The 26,645-nt window shown below is 40.5% G+C and overlaps 1 protein-coding gene across 4 annotated transcripts in view; it reads left to right on the forward strand.

Moving 5' to 3' along the window:
• Nucleotides 1-37: 37 nt before the first annotated feature.
• Nucleotides 38-26,645, forward strand: part of LOC138958431 (ubiquitin carboxyl-terminal hydrolase 7-like) — a 33,193-nt gene continuing 6,585 nt past the window's right edge. Inside the window, exons 1-28 of one of the 4 annotated variants that reach the window (XM_070329580.1) lie at nucleotides 38-172; nucleotides 3,666-3,764; nucleotides 5,067-5,169; nucleotides 5,463-5,555; nucleotides 5,826-5,899; nucleotides 7,082-7,146; nucleotides 7,398-7,486; nucleotides 7,945-8,053; nucleotides 9,311-9,441; nucleotides 9,800-9,854; nucleotides 10,768-10,848; nucleotides 12,406-12,496; nucleotides 12,904-13,001; nucleotides 13,531-13,640; nucleotides 13,893-14,046; nucleotides 17,947-18,091; nucleotides 18,379-18,448; nucleotides 18,867-18,998; nucleotides 19,833-19,896; nucleotides 20,318-20,419; nucleotides 20,817-20,916; nucleotides 21,361-21,453; nucleotides 21,705-21,772; nucleotides 22,487-22,641; nucleotides 23,748-23,915; nucleotides 24,424-24,532; nucleotides 26,021-26,098; nucleotides 26,485-26,588. In XM_070329580.1, coding sequence (XP_070185681.1) covers nucleotides 145-172; nucleotides 3,666-3,764; nucleotides 5,067-5,169; nucleotides 5,463-5,555; nucleotides 5,826-5,899; nucleotides 7,082-7,146; nucleotides 7,398-7,486; nucleotides 7,945-8,053; nucleotides 9,311-9,441; nucleotides 9,800-9,854; nucleotides 10,768-10,848; nucleotides 12,406-12,496; nucleotides 12,904-13,001; nucleotides 13,531-13,640; nucleotides 13,893-14,046; nucleotides 17,947-18,091; nucleotides 18,379-18,448; nucleotides 18,867-18,998; nucleotides 19,833-19,896; nucleotides 20,318-20,419; nucleotides 20,817-20,916; nucleotides 21,361-21,453; nucleotides 21,705-21,772; nucleotides 22,487-22,641; nucleotides 23,748-23,915; nucleotides 24,424-24,532; nucleotides 26,021-26,098; nucleotides 26,485-26,588 — 2,768 coding nt within the window. In that variant the 5' untranslated portion in view covers nucleotides 38-144. Of the gene's footprint in view, nucleotides 173-211; nucleotides 543-3,665; nucleotides 3,765-5,066; nucleotides 5,170-5,462; nucleotides 5,556-5,825; nucleotides 5,900-7,081; nucleotides 7,147-7,397; nucleotides 7,487-7,944; nucleotides 8,054-9,310; nucleotides 9,442-9,799; nucleotides 9,855-10,767; nucleotides 10,849-12,405; nucleotides 12,497-12,903; nucleotides 13,002-13,530; nucleotides 13,641-13,892; nucleotides 14,047-17,946; nucleotides 18,092-18,378; nucleotides 18,449-18,866; nucleotides 18,999-19,832; nucleotides 19,897-20,317; nucleotides 20,420-20,816; nucleotides 20,917-21,360; nucleotides 21,454-21,704; nucleotides 21,773-22,486; nucleotides 22,642-23,747; nucleotides 23,916-24,423; nucleotides 24,533-26,020; nucleotides 26,099-26,484; nucleotides 26,589-26,645 lie in introns of those variants that run through there. The other 3 variants (XM_070329577.1, XM_070329579.1, XM_070329578.1) reach the window with 3 other exon arrangements.

A 26,645-nucleotide genomic window follows, 5' to 3' on the forward strand; every position in this document is an offset into this window, starting at 1 on the left:
GGAAATGCTTTATGTGCGCATGCGCAATAAAATATCCTCGACGAAAATATCCGAAGGTTTTAACGGAAACATACTGCAAACATTTCCGTGAAAGGGGCTGGAAGATATATTGCATAGGAACGAACATTATTTGGAATTGAAGTTATGACAACTAAAGTAACACAGGATGACGGTAAGAGTTGTACTACTCCACATTTTGAAAAAACCCGCAAAGTATCCCATGCTCCCCTAACGCTGGACCGCCATCTTGTTTATTTTTGTTCATGTCCCGGCGCCGTCTAAACCACTGCCTCAAAATTATAACACTGTTTACCTTTGAGCGGTTTTCCCCGCCAGAGGGGTGGAATCTGCAGACATTGGGCGAATTGCGAGTAAGCACGTCAAAGTGACCGTCTCGCAGAGAAGTCTACAGACTCCAGGGCGAGAACGACAAACGGTCACTGGTACCAAGGCTAATGATATGAACAACACAATGAACCATGTAAACGCTAAAGATGAAACTCGAAGTGAGCATGAGGACATGGAAACAGATCAAATCGATGGTTCGTATGCTCCAGATGTCATTACTTTGCAGTTGTCATGTTGTGGTTTTAATGCATGTTGACTCCAGTTTGTGTCAACAAGAGAAGTATTGCCCAATTCCTTGAAATTCTGCAGCCATGCATTCCAGTTCCTGCGTTGGTGCGGATGTACGTTTATTTTACTCTAATTTGGAATTTGATACAATGTGGGTACTTTAGATATATATGTGCACATTGTAGGAGAATGTTTTCATAGTGAAAGGAAGGCAGAGGTTTGTGGTGGTGAAATTGATCATGCTTGTCTTGGTGACTAGGTCTAGCCCTAGCAGTGGATTACTCAGTCACAGTACTTAGCAAGACGGTAGCACTAGTAGTAGTGGTATAGTGGTAGCAGTACCAATACTACCATGTTAATAGACCTTTTCAGAATCTGAGGAGCTGTCGCCATACTGCATGCTCCTTGTTGTGCTTTGAGTTGAGAGAGCTGAGTACATGAGATGTACGTCGCAGCTCTCGCAAGAGTCCTTCCCACTTGCTTTGCTGTGCTTCAAAGGTTGCAACAATGCAAGAGCTTGGAATATTATTATTAAGAGGGTCTATTCCATTTCAACCAAATCAAAAGGTTGATTGAATATTATCTCCACCTTGAACTTGAAGGAGAAAGAAAAATGAGTTCAACTAATTCAGTTATCCATACTCACTCACTGACTAAGAGTTGCGGTTTGCAAATTTATGCAAACACGCCACTGCCGCATCAAATCTAAAAATGACCCATAATCAATAAATCATGAAAACAAATTTTCTTCAGCGAGTCAAACTCAAGGGCGCATCAAGCTTATGTACCATTGCGAATCTTGTCTCTAATAGAGCATACAGTGCTACAGAGAAACAGCATTTGTAAACATGATACCATAGCTAATTCTTATTCAGATTGCACCTTTTGGCTTCCATGGATGAAACAAAAATCTGAACCCCTAGCCTACTTGGTGCTTGGCGCCTTAATTTATAGATGTTCCCAAAGAATTTGCTGGAAGGGGTAAACTAACCCATAGTCTTCACCTCTCAAGCTAAATCCTTCCTGCTTAGTCAAGTTAATGAGCGCTGTCTCTGCTTTTAATTTGATGTTGATTGTGAACAACAAAGCGGCTTTGGGGGCCAAAGATCCAGACCGCAATGTTTACATATGCGTTTTGTGATATGTTTATATTTTAATAGCACTAGTCGAGGGATGGGTGAGGTGGGCGGCACTGAAACTGAACCAAATTTTTGACCGCAGTCATTTTAAGGGCTTTCTCACATTCTAGAGAAAAACATGGTTATTTCCCTTGCCTACATGCCAATCCACTAAATCACCCAGTGTGTGTGCTTGTGGTTGTATGCACGCATGTGTTAGTCTCTTACTGTGTGTGTGTTACTGTGTGCCTCGCTAATGTACAGATGTGACGTTTCTGTTTACAACCATTTTTTTAACGCTATGGAGTATGATGCAAAATGTGAAAGAGCTACAAGTAAAATCATTTTTTTAAAAATTGAACAGACTTTGGGATTTGACTTGGCAGACGCAGTTCTACATTTTAGCAACAAAACCTCTTTCCAGATGGAGGCATTTCGATTTCGAACTGGCCTGTTAAAACATGACTTCCATGCGATGCAATCATTCTCGCCTTTGACTTTGAGCCACATGCCTTTTTAACAACACGCCTTTCATACAACTCTCTCAGACTCTCTCCTGCTTCTGCCCCACATTCTTATGCTGCGTTCACACTATTCCAACTAGCTGCAAGCCTAGATCATTAGATCAGTACTAGATGTCACTTGCTCTGATTGCTCGCCAACAAAGTTGTTCACATTGTCCGAACATTCTCTTCTCCCATTCGCACACTGCTGCACAGACCAAGTACAACAACAAATATTCAAAGATAAATGCTGATCAGGAATGATTGATATTGCGCTTGTTCTTGTCAAAGGCATGAGCTCTGCTATTCGCCAAAGGTCTGCGTTTCTTGCAGCAATATTGTGGTAATCAGAATATGATCTACCATAGACTTGCAGGTTCCGCATGATGATTCTGATGAAATCAGGTGTGAAATTTGATCTGCAGTTCAGGTTTTTGACTTATTTTTACACGTCGGTGCATGTAATGCCAATGGCGAATGCTTGGTTTAATCGACACACACATATGTCGATATGACAACATGGCAACACAATAAACAAAGCCCATCGTGTTTACAAGTACATCTTAAAATTGAATCCTCACATAATCTTTTACATAACGTTTTGTGGCGTGATATGATTAAAGATTATGAAATTCAAATCTTCATACATAGATATCTGTATAATTTAAAGCTAAAGAAGAGAAAAAAGTAGCAAACAACAACAACAACAACATCCCCCCCCCCCCCCCCCCCCGTAGTGTCCGTTTGTGACAGTGTTTACACTTCCTACGGTCCGAAAAATCGTGTCCGCGTCCGTAAGTGGCAGGTGTCCGTCCGTTAAAGGTTTGTTATTGTTGTAATCGTGTTCGTTCCATGATAAACTGTCCGTATGTAGCAGGTGGCCGTCACAACAAGGGTCCGCTAGACTCAGGTTTTACTGTATAGTTCTTTGTCGGCTACAAGATGAAACCCTCTCATAGTCTTACCTTGTAATATTTTGACCTCATGTGTATAACTATAAGCAGCCCAAGAAACATGACTATCAAGAGACACTTAGAACTACTAAAAATAACAAGAGTGATCTGTCATTCCTGTAGGTTGAGTGGGGGGTTGATTCCTAATAATGACCCCTCCATTTTTAGACCAATTTTTCTGGACACATTGAAGGTCTCACCTCGGAGGTTTCACAGTATAGTATTCTAGAATGTTAGAACAAGCTGGGTTTTTTTTTTTACCTCACTGATCCCTAGCACTAGCAGTGTCACACAAGTACATGTATTTGATCAATCATCATTTTTGTGTGTCTTCTATTATTTCTGTGGTTATGTCTCTGTACAGTGTCAGTCTTTGCAAGATAATTTTTGCATCCCCTATTTGGGCTCTGTTTCTTCATCATCCCTTAAGCTGCTTCTATTTTGAATTATGCACCTTGATACTGATAGTGAAGTATGCTGCATGTATTTTGCAACTTTTCCATATCTATATTCAGGAAACAATCATCACCACGGAGACGATCCACCAGGGGAGACTGTCAATGGAGAAGTTAAAGAAGAGGGCGCTGACATCGCTGAAACGGAAATGGAAGAAGGTAGTTGTTAGCATTTAGTTAAACCCTAATAGGCCAAAAAAAATAGGTGTGGTTGAGGTAACATAGCCAAAAATAGGGTAGAAAGGTAGGCAATCACTTTTTTTTTTTAACTGTTTTTTCTAATGTGTACAAATTAAACCTACTTAACAGGGAAATAAGTGTGCAACTCGAGCGCTGTCGCTTTCATTGCATTTTCTGCACTCGTTTTTGAGTCACTTGAGAAAAAGTGACTCTATGTAATCGGTCAGTGTTAGTCTGTCCGGCCGGCCGTCCGTAGACACCACCTTAACGTTGGACTTTTCTCGGAAACTATCAAAGCGATCGGGCTCATATTTTGTTTAGTCGTGACCTCCAATGACCTCTACACTTTAACGATGGTTTCGTTGACCTTTGACCTTTTTCAAGGTCACAGGTCAGCGTCAAAGGAAAAATTAGACATTTTATATCTTTGACAAAGTTCATCGGATGTGATTGAAACTTTGTAGGATTATTCTTTACATCAAAGTATTTACATCTGTAGCCTTTTACGAACGTTATCAGAAAAACAAGGGAGATAACTAGCCTTTTCTGTTCGGCAACACACAACTTAACGTTGGGCTTTTCTCGAAAACTATAAAAGTGACCGGGCTCAAATTTTATGTGAACGTGACTCATTGTGTTGTGAATAGCAATTTCTTCCTGTCCATCTGATGCCTCATATAATATTCAGAACTGCGAAAGTGACTCGATCGAGCGTTTGCTCTTCTTGTTTTTTGTGTGTTTTTTTGGACAAATGTAATAAAAAGTTATAGGGTCGGCCCCTAAAAATAGGGTAGGTCAGGTTACCGTAACCACACCTATTTTATTTTTTTTTGCCTTATCAGTAGGTGTGGTTAGGAATGTTTTATAATTTTATTATTAAAACTATTAGGCTTTGAGTGGAAAATGTTAGATTTTAACTAAGAAATGTATGGTCTGTCTCTTTAGTGATGTGCTTGACGATTCGGCGCAAACTGAGATTGTTCTCATGGAAAGGCTCATTTGCCTTGTATTTTGCTTGCCAGTGTCAGTTATTGAGTTAATATGTTATTGATGAATATTTAGTGCCTTGACGTATATTTCCTCCTTTTCTCCTGTTGCAAAAGTGCTTCCTATTTTTGCACAGGCACCTATAGTGTGCTGTCTTGGTAGATTATGTCTCTGAAACTCTTGGTTATGGTGGCTGTTGTTTTGTGTGCGTATATTACTTATTGGAAGCTACGAAAAGGGGCATTACTCTTTCAGTATGGCACTGAACTCTCAAAACAATATTTTCTTTCATAGATGACTCCAGGGCAGAGGCCACATTCCGGTATACTGTGGAAAACATCAGCAAACTGAAGGAGACTGCCTTGAGTCAATCGTGCATGGTTAGAAATCTTCCATGGTGAGTGAAATTATATCTGCATTTTACAAGTAATAACAAGTGTCTGTACTGACTGATTTGTGACTGGCCGATTGCCCTGAATGTAGAAGTTTTTGTGTCATTTTGGCAGCTATTGCTATAGAAGATTGGTGAAATTACGCCGTCAAGAAAGCTTGGTTCGCCTTGATTAAATTTCAGCATAAAAGCTGCGTCTTCGTGATCGAAAAGGTCTGTGTGAGGGTTGTGTGCAGAATTTACTAAATCATATTAGATGAAACTTGGCAGCATACGTTAACCCTATTATTCCTTTGCAGGAAAATCATGGCAATGCCAAGGAACAGCCAAAACACTGACCGTCAAAAAAGCCTTGGATTCTTCTTGCAGTGTAACGCAGACTCAGATTCAGCGTAAGTTTTTCATTCTAACACTAAAAAGTTTGCATGACAATGGTAAGACAACCAATTTTTTGCACTGATAGTGATACAAAGTGTATGTTAGTTGTTACTTAAATTTGTGTGTAAAACAGTAAAAAAAAAAAAATTAAAAAAATTGTTTAAGAACTTCTTTCTCTTACAAGGAACTGGGTTAATATCATGAGTGAACTGTGTTGAAATGGAGCAGTGGATGACCATATGTTTCTTGTCTCATGTTTATTTTCTGTGTATGTCTTTCAATAGTTCCTGGTCATGTCATGCCAATGCAGAGCTTCGAATCCTCAATGCAAGGCCAGACACTGAACCATTCTGTCGCAGTAAGTATTATTTCCTTTTCTTTTAAGAGCTGAAAATAGAGACTGACGAATATTTGAAACACTTTTAGTGGGATGACACAAAATACATCCTGTTGATATATGGGCGAATAGAAACTGAAAATGCGATCGACGATTTTGCCTTCAGCTGACCCAGTGTCACCCTTGCACTCTCAAGAGCAAATGGCAGTTCAATTGAAGCGCTTTGGGGTGGGGGGGGGGGGGGGGGTGAAAGTGTAGATGCTGCTGACTGACTTGCTAGCTAGGGCAGTTATTTTGTGGGCAAATGCTCCAGTAAATGATCATGTTAACCACCATAGATATGACCAGGGTTTTACATGGGAGAAGACGATCCTTCTTCTTCGAGACAAAGCAAACATCTACAGTCCTGCTGCTTTCACTGTCGGTGCAGAGTGAGAATTTTCTGATGAATACATTTTGCAGAATAGCATAGGTGTCATTTATAAATATGCCGCTAAAAAAATGCCATGCTGCACAGAAAGCTGCAGATTGCTGCTATGTGTCCAACTGGAAGGTGCTCTTATTGAATAGATCTACGGTGATATATACATGTGAAAAGGTTTACATCAAAAAGAAGGTAACCTTTATGCTTGTCAAACTCAGAGACTTTTTTAATGTTCATACAGCAAAGAAAAAGCCTTCATTTTGGTCTTTGGTAACCTGATGGTGTCGGGGACTGGGATGTTTTGTTTGCATGTCAATTTTGAAACTTCCTCATGCCTGCTTGGCTTGAAGTTGACATTATTTAGATGTTGATTCTGACATTATTTGAATGTTGATTCTGTGCTTCCTGAGCCAGCAACAGTGTTTATATGAAGAAAATAGATGTCTAGGGTGTTGCTAACCTTCACCTCAATTTGCTAATTAATATCACATGATTCAGTCCCCAGTCTAGAGACATAGTGCTTGCTGCCGCGCGGGCCGAGAAATTTTTTTCTCTTTATCTTTGCTGGGCTGGCCGCAAAACCCCTCCGCACGGAGGTGTTTCCAGACACATTATACGTAGGGTGATCCCTGAGTTAAGTTGTAAGACAAGCATTTTTCTCAGCTTATGGATTTGAAAGTACCAACATGTCCTGACATGACTGTTCAGTTTTGAGACAGCAGATTTGATGACTTTGCAACCGATACAGCTAACATTGTTTTCGGTTCTTTTTCTTCCAGAGATACAACACTTGTTCTACTGCAAGGAGAATGACTGGGGGTTTAGCCACTTTCTGTCATGGAATGTAAGTCAACTGCAGTCCTCACGCGTGCATGCACTCTCATGCACACACTTGTATATACTTACACTCACACTCACACTCTCTCTCTCTCTCACTCTCACTCTCACTCTCTCTCTCTCTCCCACACTCACACACTTTGTACCCTTCCGTCCATGCATTTTAGATTGAAAGAGGCTGATTTTGTTTTACAAGTTTACCATTACTGGGTCTATTGGCAAAGTGTATGCTTACAACTGAGCCTTTTGACTGTACAGGAGTTGCTTGATCCAGAGAAGGGCTACGTGAAAGATGACAAGGTGACTGTGGAAGTTCACGTGGTTGCAGACGCACCTCATGGAGTTTGGTCAGTTTCTTTACCTTCTCTTCTTAGAAGATAAATGAAAGTTCATTGAAAAGAAATGACGATGCCCCTAATGGTTTAACCGTGAGGACGTTAAACAATATTTATCATCAAGAAATAATAAGTAATATGAATAAAGGACTACAATCTTATTTGAAAAACAAAACATCTAGGAAAGGAAGATCTTCACTAGATTCCTGTGTGACATGTATCGGTAAATGCCAACCATGACACCATGTTACCTTTCGATTTTCATTTCATGGTGTACAGGTATTGAACAAGAAAGCCGTTTAAGGTGTTAATTTGTTTTACTTTTGGTAATACATGTATTGTCTTTTTGGTTTGTAACTATTGCTTTTTTAATTTAAGAAAAGGGCAAAGTGAAAATGAGGTTGTTGCAGTTGTATGGCATGGTTTGTGTTGTGATTTGTGTATTGGAACTGTATTTCTCTTGTGTGCAGCTGGGACTCCAAGAAACACACTGGTTTTGTTGGCCTGAAGAATCAGGGTGCCACCTGTTACATGAACTCTCTTCTACAGACTCTGTTCTTCACAAACAAACTCAGGAGGGTAAGATGCTTGTATATATATCACATACGCAGTCAGTGTTGTTTCATGTGGGGCAGGGAACTCATGGTTTCTTGTATTACTTTTCTCTGGCTTATATTGTGATTGTTTCGTTAGGTAGACTACGAAGGAAAAGAAAAACTTTAGACAAGTGTAGCTTACAGGCAGAAGGTTTTCAGTTGGGAAGCTATCAGCTCACATTTTCAGCTGTGCTTAGTTTATTTATTGCGCGTTGCATTACACTTTAGAACAGTGGAATTCTCTGGGGCAGATCTTCAGTAGTTTAATTGCACTTACCCTGAAGATCAGATTTTTGAGTCACTTGAGAAAAAGTGACTATGTAATCGGTCAGTGTTAGTCTGTCCGGCCGGCCGTCCGTAGACACCACCTTAACGTTGGACTTTTCTCGGAAACTATCAAAGCGATCGGGCTCATATTTTGTTTAGTCGTGACCTCCAATGACCTCTACACTTTAACGATGGTTTCGTTGACCTTTGACCTTTTTCAAGGTCACAGGTCAGCGTCAAAGGAAAAATTAGACATTTTATATCTTTGACAAAGTATCTCGGAAACTATCAAAGCGATCGGGCTCATATTTTGTTTAGTCGTGACCTCCAATGACCTCTACACTTTAACGATGGTTTCGTTGACCTTTGACCTTTTTCAAGGCACAGGTCAGCGTCAAAGGAAAAATTAGACATTTTATATCTTTGACAAAGTTCATCGGATGTGATTGAAACTTTGTAGGATTATTCTTTACATCAAAGTATTTACATCTGTAGCCTTTTACGAACGTTATCAGAAAAACAAGGGAGATAACTAGCCTTTTCTGTTCGGCAACACACAACTTAACGTTGGGCTTTTCTCGGAAACTATAAAAGTGACCGGGCTCAAATTTTATGTGAACGTGACTCATTGTGTTGTGAATAGCAATTTCTTCCTGTCCATCTGATGCCTCATATAATATTCAGAACTGCGAAAGTGACTCGATCGAGCGTTTGCTCTTCTTGTTCCTCTTAGCCATCGGTCATTTCATTCTGACTTTTGCTTGCTATAACAAAAAGTTATAAGCTCTGGCTGGGTATCTCCAAACTCAAACTAACAGTGTCTTAGTCACTACTTGTAATCAAAATTATTCTGTACCCACCAGATTTTTGCTTACCATAATATGATAATGAAATGATCATCACCTACTTATCAAAGCTACTAACCTGGAACAAGCCATTCTTTGCTGTAGCTCTTGTTTAATTCACATTTCAGGCAGTGTACATGATGCCCACAGAAGGAGACGATGGCTCCAAGAGCGTGCCGCTGGCTCTGCAGCGAGTCTTCTATGAGCTGCAGTTCAGCGACAAGCCAGTTGGTACCAAGAAACTCACACGCTCCTTTGGGTAAGCACATTTTTCTTACATATCATGTGTATTGGACAATTTGTCATAGCCTAGCAAGAAGATTTGTCACCAAGTGCTATTTGGGGTGTATCGCAACCGAAACTTTCTTGTTTCCCTTCCGCGCTTCAGTTTCATGCAGTACTCGTCTGTTCAAAAGACCTTAATTGATGAGGGCTTCCACTTTTCTGTGAATTTGCAGATTGCCGTGCAAAATGAAAAACCTCAAAAGGCTTCAGATTTGCTTCAGATCACACCATTTCCAATCTAAACTAGATTTGAACCTGTCCGTAAATGCTACTGACGCAGTTGATTGTAAAAAGTGCACATTAGTAAAGGGTGTTTATGTGTGTGTTTGCAGGTGGGAGACACTGGATTCCTTCATGCAACATGATGTACAGGAGTTGTGTCGAGTGGTAAACATGCAGATTTGATTCCGTTGTTTTTGTACTTCTTAAACAAGAGTATAGTATTAGGTTTTATTGAGTCACTTGAGAAAAAGTGACTCTATGTAATCGGTTAGTCTGTCCGGCCGGCCGGCTGGCCGTCCGGCCGGCCGTCCGTAGACACCACCTTAACGTTGGACTTTTCTCGGAAACTATCAAAGCGATCGGGCTCATATTTTGTTTAGTCGTGACCTCCAATGACCTCTACACTTTAACGATGGTTTCGTTGACCTTTGACCTTTTTCAAGGTCACAGGTCAGCGTCAAAGGAAAAATTAGACATTTTATATCTTTGACAAAGTTCATCGGATGTGATTGAAACTTTGTAGGATTATTCTTTACATCAAAGTATTTACATCTGTAGCCTTTTACGAACGTTATCAGAAAAACAAGGGAGATAACTAGCCTTTTCTGTTCGGCAACACACAACTTAACGTTGGGCTTTTCTCGGAAACTATAAAAGTGACCGGGCTCAAATTTTATGTGAACGTGACTCATTGTGTTGTGAATAGCAATTTCTTCCTGTCCATCTGATGCCTCATATAATATTCAGAACTGCGAAAGTGACTCGATCGAGCGTTTGCTCTTCTTGTTCCATTGAACATAACTTGGTAATCCAAATATGTGTGTATCTGTGTGCTTGTTTGTCTATTTTGTACATTTATTATTTTCTTCCAAAATTGAAAAGCATTCCAGATGGCAAGAAGATATGTGTTGTCAGTGGCACTTTCTTCTTTGGTAATAACTGAAACTTTGTTGCTTTAACGTTCATAACGTATAATTAGCTCACACATACAAATTGAGATGATAGTACAGTGTCTCCAGTTGTTTAATTGACTCTGGCGTATGAATTGAAATGATTGTTCAGTATACAATATTTGCAGTTGTTGGACAACATGGAGAACAAGATGAAAGGCACATGCGTGGAAGGAACCATCCCACAACTCTTTGAGGGGAAAATGCTGGTGAGATGCCTTGAATGTTATCCTCAATATGTGCTGCTATACATGACTTCTTGTTTTAAAACAATTCTAGTCTTTTTAAGTATGAGCTCTTCATGGTTATTCTGGACTATCCTGAACTATAGCTTGTAATATTCATTGGTATTGATTATGACGTGTGATACGTGGAAATCTGATACTATTTATTTGCATGTATGATACAGGTACAAATGTGATAATTGTAGGCTTATACTAGTGATTACTGTGTGTGATACATGAAATGTGATATGAATGCTGTTTTTATATGTTATACTCTTACTTTCTCCCAAGCGCAAGACAAATTCTTCTATGAAAATTGAAGCCACTAAAATTTGAGTTGAGTTGAGTTGACATGCAGCTCTATCTGGTGCTATTTATTCAAACTGGTTTTCAAGCTTATTCAAGCTTATTCTTGCAAAGCATCTGCACACGCTCCTCTGTGCTGTGTTTGTGTGGCTGCTTTCGTATGTCAGCGCATGATGAGTGTGTTCACTGCCTTGAGGATTTATTTTATCTCTTCTTTTCAACACTTTTCAAACAAATCCTTTTTACAAAACGTTTAAAGAACTATTAGGAGTTTATTGTTATTGTTTAGTAGCCACAAGAAGTGATTAGCATAGACTCAATCCTGTTGTTTGTGTGTCTCTGTGCGAGTCGAGTGTATGGCCCGGGGGAGGGGGTGGTGTGGTCACCCCTCCCGTGACCGGACACCTGCAATGTACGGACAGTTTTGCTAGGACCCAATGGTGTCCGTTCATGAGAGGGACTGCTGTATGCTTGTACTATATGTAGAGTCCAGACCTGTTTACCCTTACGATTTTGGCGTAATTTATTACGATTTTCTGCAAAAAATACGCCATTCCGCTATCCGTGTCAAGACTACGATTTTCATAAATAACAAAAATGTTAAAAATAAAAAAATAAAAATAATTTTTTTTTATTTTATTTTTTTTTATCAATTCACATGTTTGGCATTGGTTTATTTTCAATGGCAAAATGGGGTGAAAAAGCACAGGACTGATCAGAGATCATGTCTGTCTGATGAAACCCTGGAGAGCCTTATTCTAGTGGTGAAGTCTCGTCCTCACTCATTCAGCAAGCGCAAGTACAGTAGAGAAGCGCTTGACACACTGAAAAAGGCCTACTACGAGCAAAAGAAAAAGAATCAGTGATGCATGTGCTTTTGATGTGATCTTCTTTGAAATTATGATGACTACAAAAACTGATGTTTTGTTTGTGAATGATGGATATATGTGCATGATTGCGTTTCGCAGACACAGTTGTCATATGCGTTGTAATTGGCGACGAATGCTGGATGATTACTATTTTTGTGCCAGGATTACTATTTTTGGGGCTGAGCATTACTCCAAAACACTTATGGGGGTAAACAGGTCTGTGTAGACGCTCGGGGAGCTCTGTGATGGTTTACGGGAGGCTTACTGTGCCTTTAATCTAGATGAATGGAATAGGAAGCCTGTAGAAAGTGCCGTGGCAACTAGAATTGTTTCGTGATGGACTTATTTTCGTTTTGGTGTGTTTCAGTCCTACATCAAGTGCAAGAATGTCGACTACGGGTCTCAGCGAGAGGAAACATTTTTCGATATTCAGTTGAATATCAAGGGCAAGAAAAATGGTGAATATCACGTGTTTGTTTTGGGGGTATAGGGTGGGGGTCCTGAGAAAAAGTTAGTGTTACGGGTCTAAAAGAAAATGTGTGTTCAGAACCAGTTGAACATGCGTTATTTGTGAAATTTTGGTCCAAGCTGAATTATTGTTTGAAGCATTTTTCTTACAAGACCATGCATGTAAAGAGACTGTAAGCCAAGCATTGCAATACCTTGTTTCAGTTAATTAATCTTCCTTGTGTGGGTTTTTTCTGATTGTTTGGGCAGCCATTCAGTGTACAAAAAGATTTTAACAACAGGTTGAATGCTAACTTTCCAATGTCCAGAGTCAAGTTTGTGTGCATGTGTGTGTCCACCCAGATTTCCATCAGCAATTGATTAGAAGGAATATAACCTTAATAACGTAAATTTGCAGATGGTTCTTGTACAGTGAACGATTCCTTCAAAGAGTACATCACAGTGGAAACGCTGGATGGTGACAACAAATACGATGCAGGAGAGTTTGGCCTGCAGGTGAGTTGGAGTTCAGAAACGTCTTTGGGTTAAAAACTATCGACAGGAGAAAATTGGCTAATTTTCACATTTTGAGCTCTACATGTACAAATTGGGCCACATACCAAATGGTTTTGCAAATTATAAAAGCTGAACAGGTCATTTAGCTTATAACTCTGTGTCCCATTGCAGAGTAGCTGTAAATCCTGTACCTTCTGACTAAAATCACCAATACTTGCGTCCTCAGCCCCTGTCCATTCAGAAGCTTGAAATCTCTTGAGTAATATGGAATGAATCTCATTTTTGCATTTTTATCGAAATATGGAATGCATCTCTTTTCTGCATGTTATTCAGCATCCTTTGTTTGCATTCATGGCATTAAAAATTCATTTAGTACAAAAACTTTGGATATATTATATTTTCTAGTGCACTCGATACATTTCTCTGTGGAGGCAATGTTCTGTCAGAAGATTGCGGGTTTTAAATTTTGCAGTGCTCCCTTTTATTTTCCCAGTGAATTATCCACATTTTCTTGTTTGATTTTTGGCAGGACTCCGAGAAAGGTGTGATATTTGTGAAATTCCCTCCAGTTCTACATCTCCATCTGATGAGGTTCATGTATGACCCTGCCACAGACACAAACATCAAGATCAACGACAGGTGAGTCTTCTGCCATGCAGAAAGATTTGTTTGTTCAAAAAGCCGTCAGTTTTCATTCTCCTTCTATTGCATTGACAATAACAATGATGCTTGGAAATTGCATACACACAATCAAATGAAGACAGGTGAATTGCAGTTTGTCAGCTACATATGAGTGCAGTAAAACTGTTCTTAGACTTCGGCTGTTTAGACCTTTCTGATGTAAGGAAGTTGTTTGAAACAGGAAAAAATGCCATTGCTGTGTACTTGCAGGTTTGAGTTCCCAGAGCGGTTGAACCTGGACGAGTTCCTGCAGAAGAAGGAGAAGACGCAAGCAAACTACATCCTGCACGCAGTCCTGGTGCACAGCGGAGACAACCACGGGGGGCATTATGTCGTCTACATCAACCCCAAGGGGGATGGCAAGGTACACACAAAAAGCAACTAACAAAGGGGTTGGCTGTAAATTGAGTGAATTTGTGTGTGTGTGCGTGTAGCCTTCCAAACAAAAAAATGTGTGTAATGTTGCTGGGGGCACGGATAGAAAAATCATGTGTGAACTAAAGTGGAAATGATGAATTTATAAGTCCTGCCTTCATAGTAAGTCCTGCCTTTATAGTAATTGTATAGTCGTAGTTTTATGCCTCAGAACTGCAAATGGCACTTGGTACAGGAATGCGTGGAGTCAAGTTGGACAAGTATGACATTTGTTTTGAAACAATGAATGGCAGTTATGAACTTGAGTAAAATCTGAGTGTCGTTCCCATTCATAGTTAATCAAGACTGATACGCAGAAAATGCATGCAAACAGTAGTCAACTTACAAGGTCTTGCCTCGTAGGAAGCTTAGAAAATAAGTTGCTTTCTCAAGAACCCTCCAATGTGATCTTTGCAGATGACTGTACGTAAGCACTGTGGGAATGCAATTCAACAATGTTCTCGCATGAAAAGTTGCACGTACGCCTTTAGCGATTTTGTTTTAGAATTTAGACAAATTGTTACGTAGTTGCCTCCCTTGCAGTGGCCATTGGAAAAATGAGTCGCAGTTGTTCCCCTTGTTCTTACCACTTTTGTTACCTTGCTACTGGGTGTGGTTTTCTTTATTTTCTAATTGTTGAATTTTTTTATCTGTTGGTGTTGTTGTTATTGTTGCCAAAATTTCCATTAGGGTAACCTCACAGTACGATATGATAACAAATACAAATCAATATCAACCTGTGTTTCTCTGATATGAACTGAACAAAATTAAAAGAACTCAAAACTTAAAAATAAAGCAGAAAAGTTTCACCTACATTTTTGTGTGTGTGCCGGTGTCCATAAAGCCTGTCCTTAACCCAATGCCCCCTGAACCGCCCGGCATGGCCCGCTGGAAGTGCCCTATGAAATCCCTGAAACGCCCGGCATGGCCCGCTAAACACTAGGTCACCTACTTTCACTTTCGCTTTCGGATGTGATTAATGCACTTCCTTCCGGCTGCTTCATTCTAGCGTTAACAAAGTTTGAATCGATGCGATAGTGTGTTAGCCGTGAATTTTCAAAGTTTGAGATTTTTTTGGCTGACATAATGGCGTTGAACGAAGGTTTGGAAGTATGGTGTTCGATCATGGGGAACTCAGATGACGATTCGAACACGCCTTTCGAAGGTTTTCTACTTGAAGAGGTGAAAGGGGACGAGTCTTGACATCGATCTGGGTGTTGTTATTCGACAACAGGACTTTCGGGAGGATTTTTCTGGGAGTTTCAACATAGATTGGTGTAAATGAGGACTGAAGGCTGACACGTTGGACGATTTTGAAGAACACTTGCTGGATTGTTTTTTTAAACAACATTTATTACATCGGAAGTGGACAGAACATACTTGCATATGAAACTATAGTCTATTCTCGAGTTATTCTGCCATCTTCTATATAAATGTGAGTACTCTATGATTTTACATGAATTGTTTTGTTTTGTATGTGTGCATGTTGTGTGGAGTAGTTTCCCTTTGCTCAGGATTAAGAAGGCTGCCTGCCATTTTTTTGACTCACATGCGAAGCAAAAGTGAGTCTATGTACTCACCCGAGTCGTCCGTCCGTCCGGACGTCCGGAAAACTTTAACGTTGGATATTTCTTGGACACTATTCAGTCTATCAGTACCAAATTTGGCAAGATGGTGTATGATGACAAGGCCCCAAAAAACATACATAGCATCTTAACCTTGCTTCAAGGTCAAGGTCGCAGGGGCCATAAATGTTGCCTAAAAAACAGCTATTTTTCACATTTTTCCCATTTTCTCTGAAGTTTTTGAGATTCAATACCTCACCTATATATGATATATAGGGCAAAGTAAGCCCCATCTTTTGATACCAGTTTGGTTTACCTTGCTTCAAGGTCAAGGTCACAGGAGCTCTTCAAAGTTGGATTGTATACATATTTTGAAGTGACCTTGACCCTGAACTATGGAAGATAACTGTTTCAAACTTAAAAATTATGTGGGGCACATGTTATGCTTTCATCATGAGACACATTTGGTCACATATGATCAAGGTCAAGGTCACTTTGACCCTTATGAAATGTGACCAAAATAAGGTAGTGAACCACTAAAAGTGACCATATCTCATGGTAGAAAGAGCCAATAAGCACCATTGTACTTCCTATGTCTTGAATTAACAGCTTTGTGTTGCATGACCTTGGATGACCTTGACCTTGGGTCAAGGTCACATGTATTTTGGTAGGAAAAATGTGTAAAGCATGTGAGTCGTATGGGCTTTGCCCTTCTTGTTGTCAGGGGGCATTGGGTTAAATGGACCAAGTCGACTTCGCATAGCTCACTTGGCCAAGCTACCGGAAGTAGACTTCGTCAAAGCTTTGACCAAGTCCAAGGGAAGGCACCATGGCGGAGAAGAGAGTTATCTTTTCATGTCTTGGCGTCTCAAATCTTATTAGCCAGAAAGCGCATGCGCGTAGTCTCGACCAGCGGCGTGGTGTCTTCTTTCTGAGTACTTTACGTCACAAATTGTACTTTACGTACTTGATGATGACGACGTAAGTTAATTGTAACACATAGTTATGTGTTCTATTTTGTTTACTGAGCACGGCCGGGACCAGTCGGCGTGAGCGCTGGGATTTCGAGTTTCATTCAACATGTCAATGCATCGCAGTATGAAATAATACAGGTAGGAGGTTAGTTCTTGTACTTCGGGTCAACCAAAGTCGATAAATTCATTCTTCACTACTGTATTGAGTCTGATTTCGTCGTCCATCTTGAATCGAAAAGCACTCTTCTTACAAAAAAACCCAACTTCGTTGCAAGCTACGGCGAAGCTTCACATGTCAAAACTTGCGAAGCCATGTAGTGGATGTAGTACTTCGCCGTAGCTGCGAGTTTTGTGTATAAAGACTTGGCGAAGCTTCGTGTAGTCGACTACGGGCTCAGTTAAGGACAAGCTTAAGACTTAGGGCGAGGTGTTTTTTTACTTTTTGTGGCTGGTTACTTATTTCCCTCAAGGGGCAGACTTTTGATTCCAGTTCATTTGTATAATTGTATAGCTCATTTGGACCGCTCTAGAACTTGAGTGTTCTCCTTTATTTTAAAAAACTCTGCATTTGTTGCTGTGTGTTTCATTCAGAAATGTTTAGCAGCAATCAGACTACTATGATATTGCTGATGTGTTTTTGTTTTGTTTTTGTTGTAGTAAGTGGCGTGTCTTCTAATTCGGTCTCTATTATGACTACTCACAAACAGCAAGACCTCACATCCAGCTATATCGCTATATCATTAACATTCCTTCTCAACGCATATTTTCAAATGCAAACGGCTGTTTTCAAGTTCTGAGAGAGTTGTGTGTCATGAAGGAAAACCATGTGTTTACCCGCAGACACAGTAGTAGTTCTTGAGATAACGAAACTGAACAATACAAATCTACAAACCTGTAGTCTATAGTGCAGACCTGGGAACCCATACAATTTCGCCGTATTTTGTATGCATTATTGTCTAGAATACGAGCAGTACGGTCATTGGAAAAAGTGCGATGAGAAAAATTCCTAAACTATTTTTCTTTACAAGCGCATCCCGAAGCCGATCGAGTATTTTGATGCATGATGACAGGTTTTTGTCAGTAAACATTGAAAGCAGCAGTTGTTGTAACGTATTGGTAAACTTTCATTAACGGTGGTGCAACAGACGCTTGTAAAACATGTTTGAATCATGGATGTTCAAATGCTTTGTGAAGAATGCTCATGTTTCTGAAAATACACCAAGTTTGCTTGAGACTACTCCAAGTGCAAAACAGGGGTTCCCAGGTCTGTCTATAGTGCTAATACTATTTTACTTGTGTGTTATGTTGCAGTGGTGCAAGTTTGATGATGACGTGGTGTCCCGGTGTGCCAAGCAGGAAGCCATCGACAACAACTACGGGGGTCATGATGATGATCTCACCGTCAAACACTGTACAAACGCCTACATGTTGGTGTATATACGAGAGAGTGAGCTGAGTAAGGAATACACTTCATTTATCTTTGTAACAGAAACTGTTAAAACACAAGTTAAGGAAATCACTGTGATTCAAAATCAAAGATCTCTGCATGTTTGATTTTGCTTCATAATAAGGAGGAAAATAAACTGATTCATTTTCTCTTTTTGAAACTTTTTTTCTTCTTTATAATACCATTATTTTCATCATTAATGCTTTTCAAAAGCTGGTTCCTTGTTGTGGTTCTGCTTTTGAATGGGACGTGTGTGTTGATAACTGATTCAATGATTGGTGACGCTTTTGTTGCAGGTGCTGTCCTACAGCCTGTGAACGAATGTGATATTCCAGAAACCCTTGTCAACAGGTTGTCAGAAGAAAGGTCAGTTTTAGTCAAACCCAGCAGGCCAGAGCAGAGACTTTATCCTTACTCTTTGCAGCATTGCTGCAGAGCTGCTGTTTTTGTTGTTTTTAGGGTTTTGAATACAATGAAGAGCTTGCCAGACTTTTAGGTCACAGGTGTTATTGTAAAAATGCAATGTTTTATGCCTATAGGTCATGTAGACTTACTGTGTAGTCCACCTGACCAGGTCTTGTATGTTGCTCAGAAGTCATGTTGGAAATTTAAGAACCATTTTCAGATTGCACTCTGGACTGATAACACACAAAAGTTGTATATGTTTATGGTTATCCTTTCCCAACGGTTATGGGACAGTGCAAGTGTATTGATTTTGACTTGACTTTTTCCACAACACACCATCAAGTATTTCAGTAAGTGTTGTATCATTTCTCTGGTTCAGGCGGTTGGAGACACAGAAACGGAAGGAGCGGAACGAGGCACATCTGTACATGAGTGTTCAGGTCTTGGTAGAAGATGACTTTTGTGGTCACCAGGGCAACGACCTCTATGATGGGGACAAGGTCAACGTCAGGTAGGCTCTTGCCTTTCTTTTTTTTCTTTTTGGCTCACGTAAGTGTAGCCTATGCGATCGTAACTTTGTCTGTCTGTGCGTGCGTGCGTGCGTATGTGCGTGCGTGCGTGTGTATGTCTGTGGTAGAAACTCTAACATTTGAAGACGTCACATTACATTGACGTCACATTATGACGTAAGAGGGTTAGACGTCACGCGAAGGAAGTACTGAAAGTCTCGGTCATTATTATTTTGAGCGGGCCGAGACTAGTTGGCAGTCGTGTCCCTGTAAGTAGGCTACATACAGATCTAGATCTAGTGTCTCGCTTTCTTGCACAGTTTCACCTATGCTCTTTCTGTGTGTGTGTGTGTGTGTGTGTGTTACTGTTTGTCGATTTCTTACGTGAGCCTTGATGGCTTCGCCTCTTGTTTTCTAATCTTTTGCATTATGTTTATCTGAAAGTGAAAGCATAGATTCTTTTTCTTTCTTTTTTTTTTACATCCCTTTTAAAAGGGGAGTTGTATATGGGTTTCACTCTGTCTGTTTGTCTGTCATTGAGTGTGTGATAACAGGGACATTTTATTAAGAACATGCAGATGGTTTCAGACACACAGATCATTGGTTGTCAGTGGACACTTTGGTGTGAAAACAATCAATCTGCAGCGATGCCGTTGTAGCAAATGTGCTGAAAAAAATGAATCCTAGCAACATTCTGTTGTGGGAGTTATTTTACCACTGAAATACTTTTCCGATGAGCCTAACAATAACAGAGGAACCCCTGTGAGAATGATCCTCTTTTACTGTCTGAGCAGAGCCTTCATTGTGAATGTTATTTGTTTTTGCTTTATTTGCAGGACCTTCAAGGTGAAAAAGTTGTCAACACTGATGGAGTTCATGGAGACCTTGTCAGAGAACTTGGTATGCTATTGATTGATTCCTTGCATTGTTTTGTTACCTGCTCTTGTGCTGTGGTTTGTGTGATTTGAGGCAGTTTACACAGATTTAATTGTAATTGCATGTACTGTATCATGTCTCACTCATGCATATTAGGCAGCTGCATTTGAGGTAAACTTGCTGCGTGAGGGAAACACTTGGAATTATCCTGTAATTTGCTTTAATGTACTCACATAATGCATAATACTTTTTACAAACACTTTGATGACAAGCAGCGTTTTGAACTGGGCTAATTTTGCTTTTATTCTCTTCAGTTTCACGTCATAAGCTTGCAGCTTTTGGAGACTTTGCATCAGTGACAGAGAAAATGGCGTCATTTGGTTTAATTGTTTTGGCTGCAAACTGTGAGATGACGAGTATATTTACCTTGTGTTGGTGTGGGCAGAAGTACCCTGTCCGACAGCTGAGGCCGTGGCCATTCCACTGTAGGCAGAACCACACCTTCAGGCCCACCATGATCGACCTGGACTCCGACACCAACAAAACGGTAAGGGTTTAGCTGGATGTGTACCGTGACAGCAGAGCTCACATGCTTAAAGTCTATTTATCCTTTCAGGTTTTTTTTAATGAGTACACACACAAATTTAGCTTTGCTATCCAAGGAGATAGGCATCTCTGCAGGTATCTGGGCCAGCTTGGCCACCTCTGCCTGATATGATTAAACTTTAGGAGATTACATCCCCCTGAATTCCCAGACTCTTGATCCATTGTTGAAAAAATTTGACAATTCTTGAATGTTGAGAAATGTTATTTGTTCACAAGGGGTTGAATGTGACTGGTAGTTATAGCTAATTTGAACATTTCAAGTGCATTTTAAAATGAAGCTAGGTTTTGTTGTTGGTTGTGATGTGTGACAAGAAAGGATTGTGTGGTGTGGTGTGCAGGTGCAAGACCTGGCGGATCAGGAGAACCCATGGACAGTGTTCGTGGAGACGCTCAGTCCTGACAGCGGTCTCAAGGATCTCTCACCTTTTGACAAAGACAGTAAGTCTGGATTCTTTTACCTTACTCATCCCATATTATCTTGTACTGTTTCTTGCATGGCAGCTCATCATCATCTGCGTTCATGTTAATTGCACGAGTGGATTTTCACGCGTAGGACCGTTGTTTACCCAATTTTGGCAGCCATACCCTTGAGGAGCCTGGCAACTGTCTCTACTTCTTTTGTCAGAAAATGGATTATTTTGCAAATTATTGACAAGTGGATTCTTGAATTATAATGAAAGTTAACAATGTTAGGATTTGCTCTCTACATAGATACCCTTATTATGAAATAATTATGTTAAGATGGAGTAACCGCTGTGGCGAACAAGTAGCCAAAAAGTGTGTGTTTGGCCAGATGATCAAAGTTCCTCGTGATGCAAGCTTAGTTGTTAGACAGCGTGGTGAAAAGAGTTTGCTCAAGAGATGTTGGGCAATGTGTTTCAGGTGATGTGCTGCTCTTCTTGAAGCTGTACAACCCCCGCCAGAAGTCTGTCTCATACTGCGGGCATCTCTACGTCCCCATCTCGGCAAAAGCAAGTAAGTCATCAGAGTTTACTGTTTGTGATCTTTCCATTATGAATTGATTGCTGCTGAGTCAATATTAAATTCCCCCAGCAAGTCTGGCACAAATTCTGCCGAGCATGAAAGAGTACACTTTTCTATCATAAGGACACTTGTTACTGAAATGCCAAGGCAAATTTACTGTTGGGTTTTTGCAATTGGTGGCTCATGATTTTGATGCAGAATTTGGAGTGATGTTTCATTCTGATGGTATGTTGTGATTTCAGTTGAGCTGGTTCCAGAGCTGAACAGGAAAGCTGGCTTTCCTGTCAACACACCTCTCATGCTGTTTGAGGTGAGTTCTTCTGCAATATCATGCAAGCTTTTGGTAGTGCCTAAGTGCAAGCAGTGGAACAGGTGTGGACAACAAAAAGAAACTGAAACCTCGGGGGGTGAAATGAAAAGCATGGTTATAGTACTTTGCCATGATGTTTTGTTTGGATTGCATTTTGCAACACGTAACTGACTCGTACTTTCTAAAACGTCCTGCATTATATGACACTGTGATGACTGCTTGCTAGGCTAGAGTTTTTGACAGCTTGTCAGCTGTATGAAGATTGGTGCTCTGAGTGTCAAGACCTTATGAGCCTGTAAAACGCCACCTCACATTCCTCCTCTCAGCCATGATATGCCACCAAAATTAATGTTGTTCAAGGGATATAATCATCATTCCTTGTCACATTGGGTTATGTAAAACTGATTGTATACATGTACAGTTTTCATTGCATTCGTTTGATGGTTTTGTCAAGATTTTGTATAATCTTACTGACTTGTTGAAGATTTTGGATATAAAGTGACAGATATACATTTGTAATGCAGACTAATACTTTCAAGCTGGGGTAATATTAATATGCCTGTAATATCAGTGTAAATGTTGGAATGCAGACTAGTTATTTCAAGGTGTGGTAATTTGCCTATGGTATCAGTGTTCAATACATTTTCACTCTTCGTGGAAATAAAATTAACATTGTGGCAAAATAGAGAGATATTGATTTGCGTTGATGTACAGGAGGTGAAGCCCAACCTGATAGAGCGGCTGGAGGACCTGTCTCTGCCCATCGAGAAACTCCTGGACGAGCTGATGGACGGAGACATCATCGTCTTTCAGCGCGAGGACGATGGTCATGCAACCTTTGAGTTCCCCACTGCCAAGGACTACTTCAGGTCAGTGTCCAGTGCTATTCTCTGATTGGGGATGTTGTATTAGATTAGGATGTTATCACAGCTGCTTTTTTACCCAGTGTATCTGTGTTACCTGTCATCATTTCTCAAACTGCTAAATGCAAAGTTTGACAGTCCAGGCAATAGTCATGGGGAGGATTAAAAATTTAAGTCTTTCCAGGTGTTGTAACTACTGAGGGTTTGATTGTTGTTCAAATAAAGATGAAGCGCATGGTGCTGTGTCTCATTTTCATCTGCTTGTTCAGCACATGTACCATAACTTATAAACCCTGAAGAATTTTAGATAAAGCTAAAAACAGAAATACAGCAATAGGAAAACAAAACAAAATCAGGCAGTAGACATGCAACACTTGAACTACCGTATTTGACGGATTACAAGACGCACAGTTTTATAAGCCGCACCCCCGACTTTTAACAAAAAAATTGGGACGAGCCACGTATAGCCGCCGTCACTATATTAGCCGCCGTCGAAAAAAATATGATCGGATCGTGTCAATCAATCAAAACAACCAGGCAAACGAAAGTACGGTATTTGGCGAAATCGGCTCCGAGAATAAACAAGTGAAACAAAGAAGAAAAGTGAAAAGGTTTGAAGAAAAATATCACACACACAATTTGTAACCAACACACACATGTAGTCCCGCCCGGAATAAGCTTTTTTGGGATGATTTACGACTTTTGCGCACATTTCGAGCAGACGAAAACACAACATGGCGGCTCTCGCTCCTCCAACTATCGCGAGACACAAAAAAAAAACGAAATCTCGCGCGCGCGAGATCCTGATACATCCGGTGTTTCTCTGTACGCTATCTTGTCACGACGACTTGTTGACAAATTAAGATTCGCGAAAAAAAGAGAAAAACGCCGAGTCTTGAGTAGAGAGCTAATAAAGTACCGGTAATCGCTAATCGAGTGAAATGAAAATCCACGGCGACTTCCATTAGGTGAATGCTATTCAAGTTTAGGTAACGTTTTAGCCGCATCTTTTTATAAGCCGCAATGCGATTTTTTTTTTTTTAAAAGTCGCGTCTTGTAGTCCGTCAAATACGGTAGTTGATGTTGAGCTTGTTATTCCATGTCCTTTGCAGGGATCTCTTCTACCAAGTAGAGGTGACGTTCTGTGACAAGCAGGTGGTGAACGACCAGGGCTTCCCGCTGGAGCTGTCCCTGCGCATGAACTACGACCAGATGGCCCACGCCGTCGCACAGCATCTCGGCTGCGACCCCTACCACCTGCAGTTCTTCAAGAGCCAAGGGTGAGGCTTGTTAAATCTGTGGCATGCTGCTGTTTTTTCATTGCTCCAATTTTACTGTTGGTGTTGGTTATTCATGCTAACTTGACTTGTGTACATTTGAACGTTCTCTGTTCTGTTGGCTTTGTAGCCCCCTTGGGTTGAAAGCTTGAAGGAATAAAACAGGGTGTGAAGGCTGCTTTGAGTTGGACACAGTGATGACTCTGTACTAGGCTAGAGTTTTTGACAGCCCTGTTGCTGTATGAAGATTTGTGATCTGAGTGTCTGTCTTCTTTACACATTGTGACAAATTACCAGTAGAATCCGCATAATAGTTTGTTGCCAGTAACACGGGTATGTCGATTTGTGGGAAGTTTCCAGTAATGCTTGATTATAAGATGGCTGGAAGTTGCCAGTGACACCGGTATATTAGTGAGAAGTTAGCAGTGACTTCAGAATACATGTGAGTTGTAGTGGTTAGTAATACAGTACTGCAATATGCACCGTTTAACTTTGTGTCTTGAATCACCAGTTACAGGGATGGGCCAGGGAACCCGGTGAAGTGCACCTTTGAGGGCAACTTGAAGGACCTGCTCATCTATACCAAGCCAAGGCAGCCAAAGAAGATCTACTACCAACAGGTACATTGCCCATTTGTCGCATCATTTCTCTTGAGGTCGTGGGAAAGGTTTACTGCCATTGGTATGTGTGGATTGTAACAAAAAAGTGGCAGTGTTTAGGTAGAACATTTTGTAGTATACACCCCCCCCCACCCCCCCACGCACACATTCTCACTAGAAAAATAAAAGGAAATGTACGCTATAATCTTACCAGCTCAGAAGAAGGACAGTAAGAGCTTGAACTAAATTTTGTTTATTGCTACAGCCAGAACCAGGACAGAACAGAGGTCATTAACAGTGCTCCTAGAGGGAACACTTTACAACGGATTCTGTTTCTCCTTTTACCCTTGTTAAGTGTTTCTTGTATAGAATATAGTCAATGTTTGTAAAGATTTTAGTCAAGCAGTATGTAAGAAATGTTAAGTCCTTTGTACTGGAAACTTGCATTCTCCCAGTAAGGTCATATATTGTACTACGTTGCAAGCCCCTGGAGCAATTTTTGACTCACATGCGAAGCAAAAGTGAGTCTATGTACTCACCCGAGTCGTCCGTCCGTCCGTCCGGCCGGCCGGAAAACTTTAACGTTGGATATTTCTTGGACACTATTCAGTCTATCAGTACCAAATTTGGCAAGATGGTGTATGATGACAAGGCCCCAAAAAACATACATAGCATCTTGACCTTGCTTCAAGGTCAAGGTCGCAGGGGCCATAAATGTTGTCTAAAAAACAGCTATTTTTCACATTTTTCCCATTTTCTCTGAAGTTTTTGAGATTCAATACCTCACCTATATATGATATATAGGGCAAAGTAAGCCCCATCTTTTGATACCAGTTTAGTTTACCTTGCTTCAAGGTCAAGGTCACAGGAGCTCTTCAAAGTTGGATTGTATACATATTTTGAAGTGACCTTGACCCTGAACTATGGAAGATAACTGTTTCAAACTTAAAAATTATGTGGGGCACATGTTATGCTTTCATCATGAGACACATTTGGTCACATATGATCAAGGTCAAGGTCACTTTGACCCTTATGAAATGTGACCAAAATAAGGTAGTGAACCACTAAAAGTGACCATATCTCATGGTAGAAAGAGCCAATAAGCACCATTGTACTTCCTATGTCTTGAATTAACAGCTTTGTGTTGCATGACCTTGGATGACCTTGATCTTGGGTCAAGGTCACATGTATTTTGGTAGGAAAAATGTGTAAAGCAGTTCTTAGTGTATGATGTCATTGCGATGTTTAGTTATTTGACCTTGACCCTGAAGGTCAAGGTCATGTAAAGGTCAAGCATGTGAGTCGTATGGGCTTTGCCCTTCTTGTTTTATTAGTGCTTTTGTAAACAAGAAACAATTAACAAGTGGCTCTATTCCCCCCCCTCCCCGTCGCGATATAACCTTGAACGGTTGAAAACGACGTTAAACACCAAATAAATAAATAAATAAATAAAATTGCAATGGTGTGTTTGGCAGGGTTGTTAAAGGGGCCTGTTTGTGTGTTGTGCAGCTGAACATCAAGATCAGCGACCTGGAGAACAAGCGACAGTTCAAGTGCTTCTGGGTCAACGGCAAGCTCAAAGAGGAGGTCAGTATTCCTTCAGCCTCTTGTCATAATTATTGTTCACCACATCAGCATTATTCATTGCAAACCCTTCAGTTTTTTGTAAGCTCTTTTCTTTTGTTGTTTTCTACAAATTTGATGGAGATGATAAATGTTAGACTGATTTTAGTGTCCCTACACCCACCTTGTAGAAGTGAAGGAATGTGCAATCTGTTTGCCCTCTGAGATACCGACATGAGAGTGACAGTGAAGTAAGCTCTGTGTGTTAAGACTGATCCTCTGCATGCTCCATTCTGATTCAGCAGCTGAAGAGTGAATGAAAACAGTGCTCAGCATGTCACAATATTATGTGGGGGTACATGTATGTGCTCAGGCGGTCAGCAGTGGAATTTACATTTTTATGTTTACAGCGGGAGTTGGTGTTGTACCCTGACAAGAACGGGCGTGTCAGCGACCTGCTGGAAGAAGCACGCAAACAGGTGGAGCTGACTGACAAAGGATCATGCAAGCTCAGGTCAGTGCACGTCTTTAGCTAAACTTGTGATACCAGTTTTATACCAGTTTCAAATAT

Source organism: Littorina saxatilis, linkage group LG2, assembly GCF_037325665.1.
Source record: "Littorina saxatilis isolate snail1 linkage group LG2, US_GU_Lsax_2.0, whole genome shotgun sequence".
In the NCBI taxonomy this organism is placed as follows: domain Eukaryota; kingdom Metazoa; phylum Mollusca; class Gastropoda; order Littorinimorpha; family Littorinidae; genus Littorina; species Littorina saxatilis.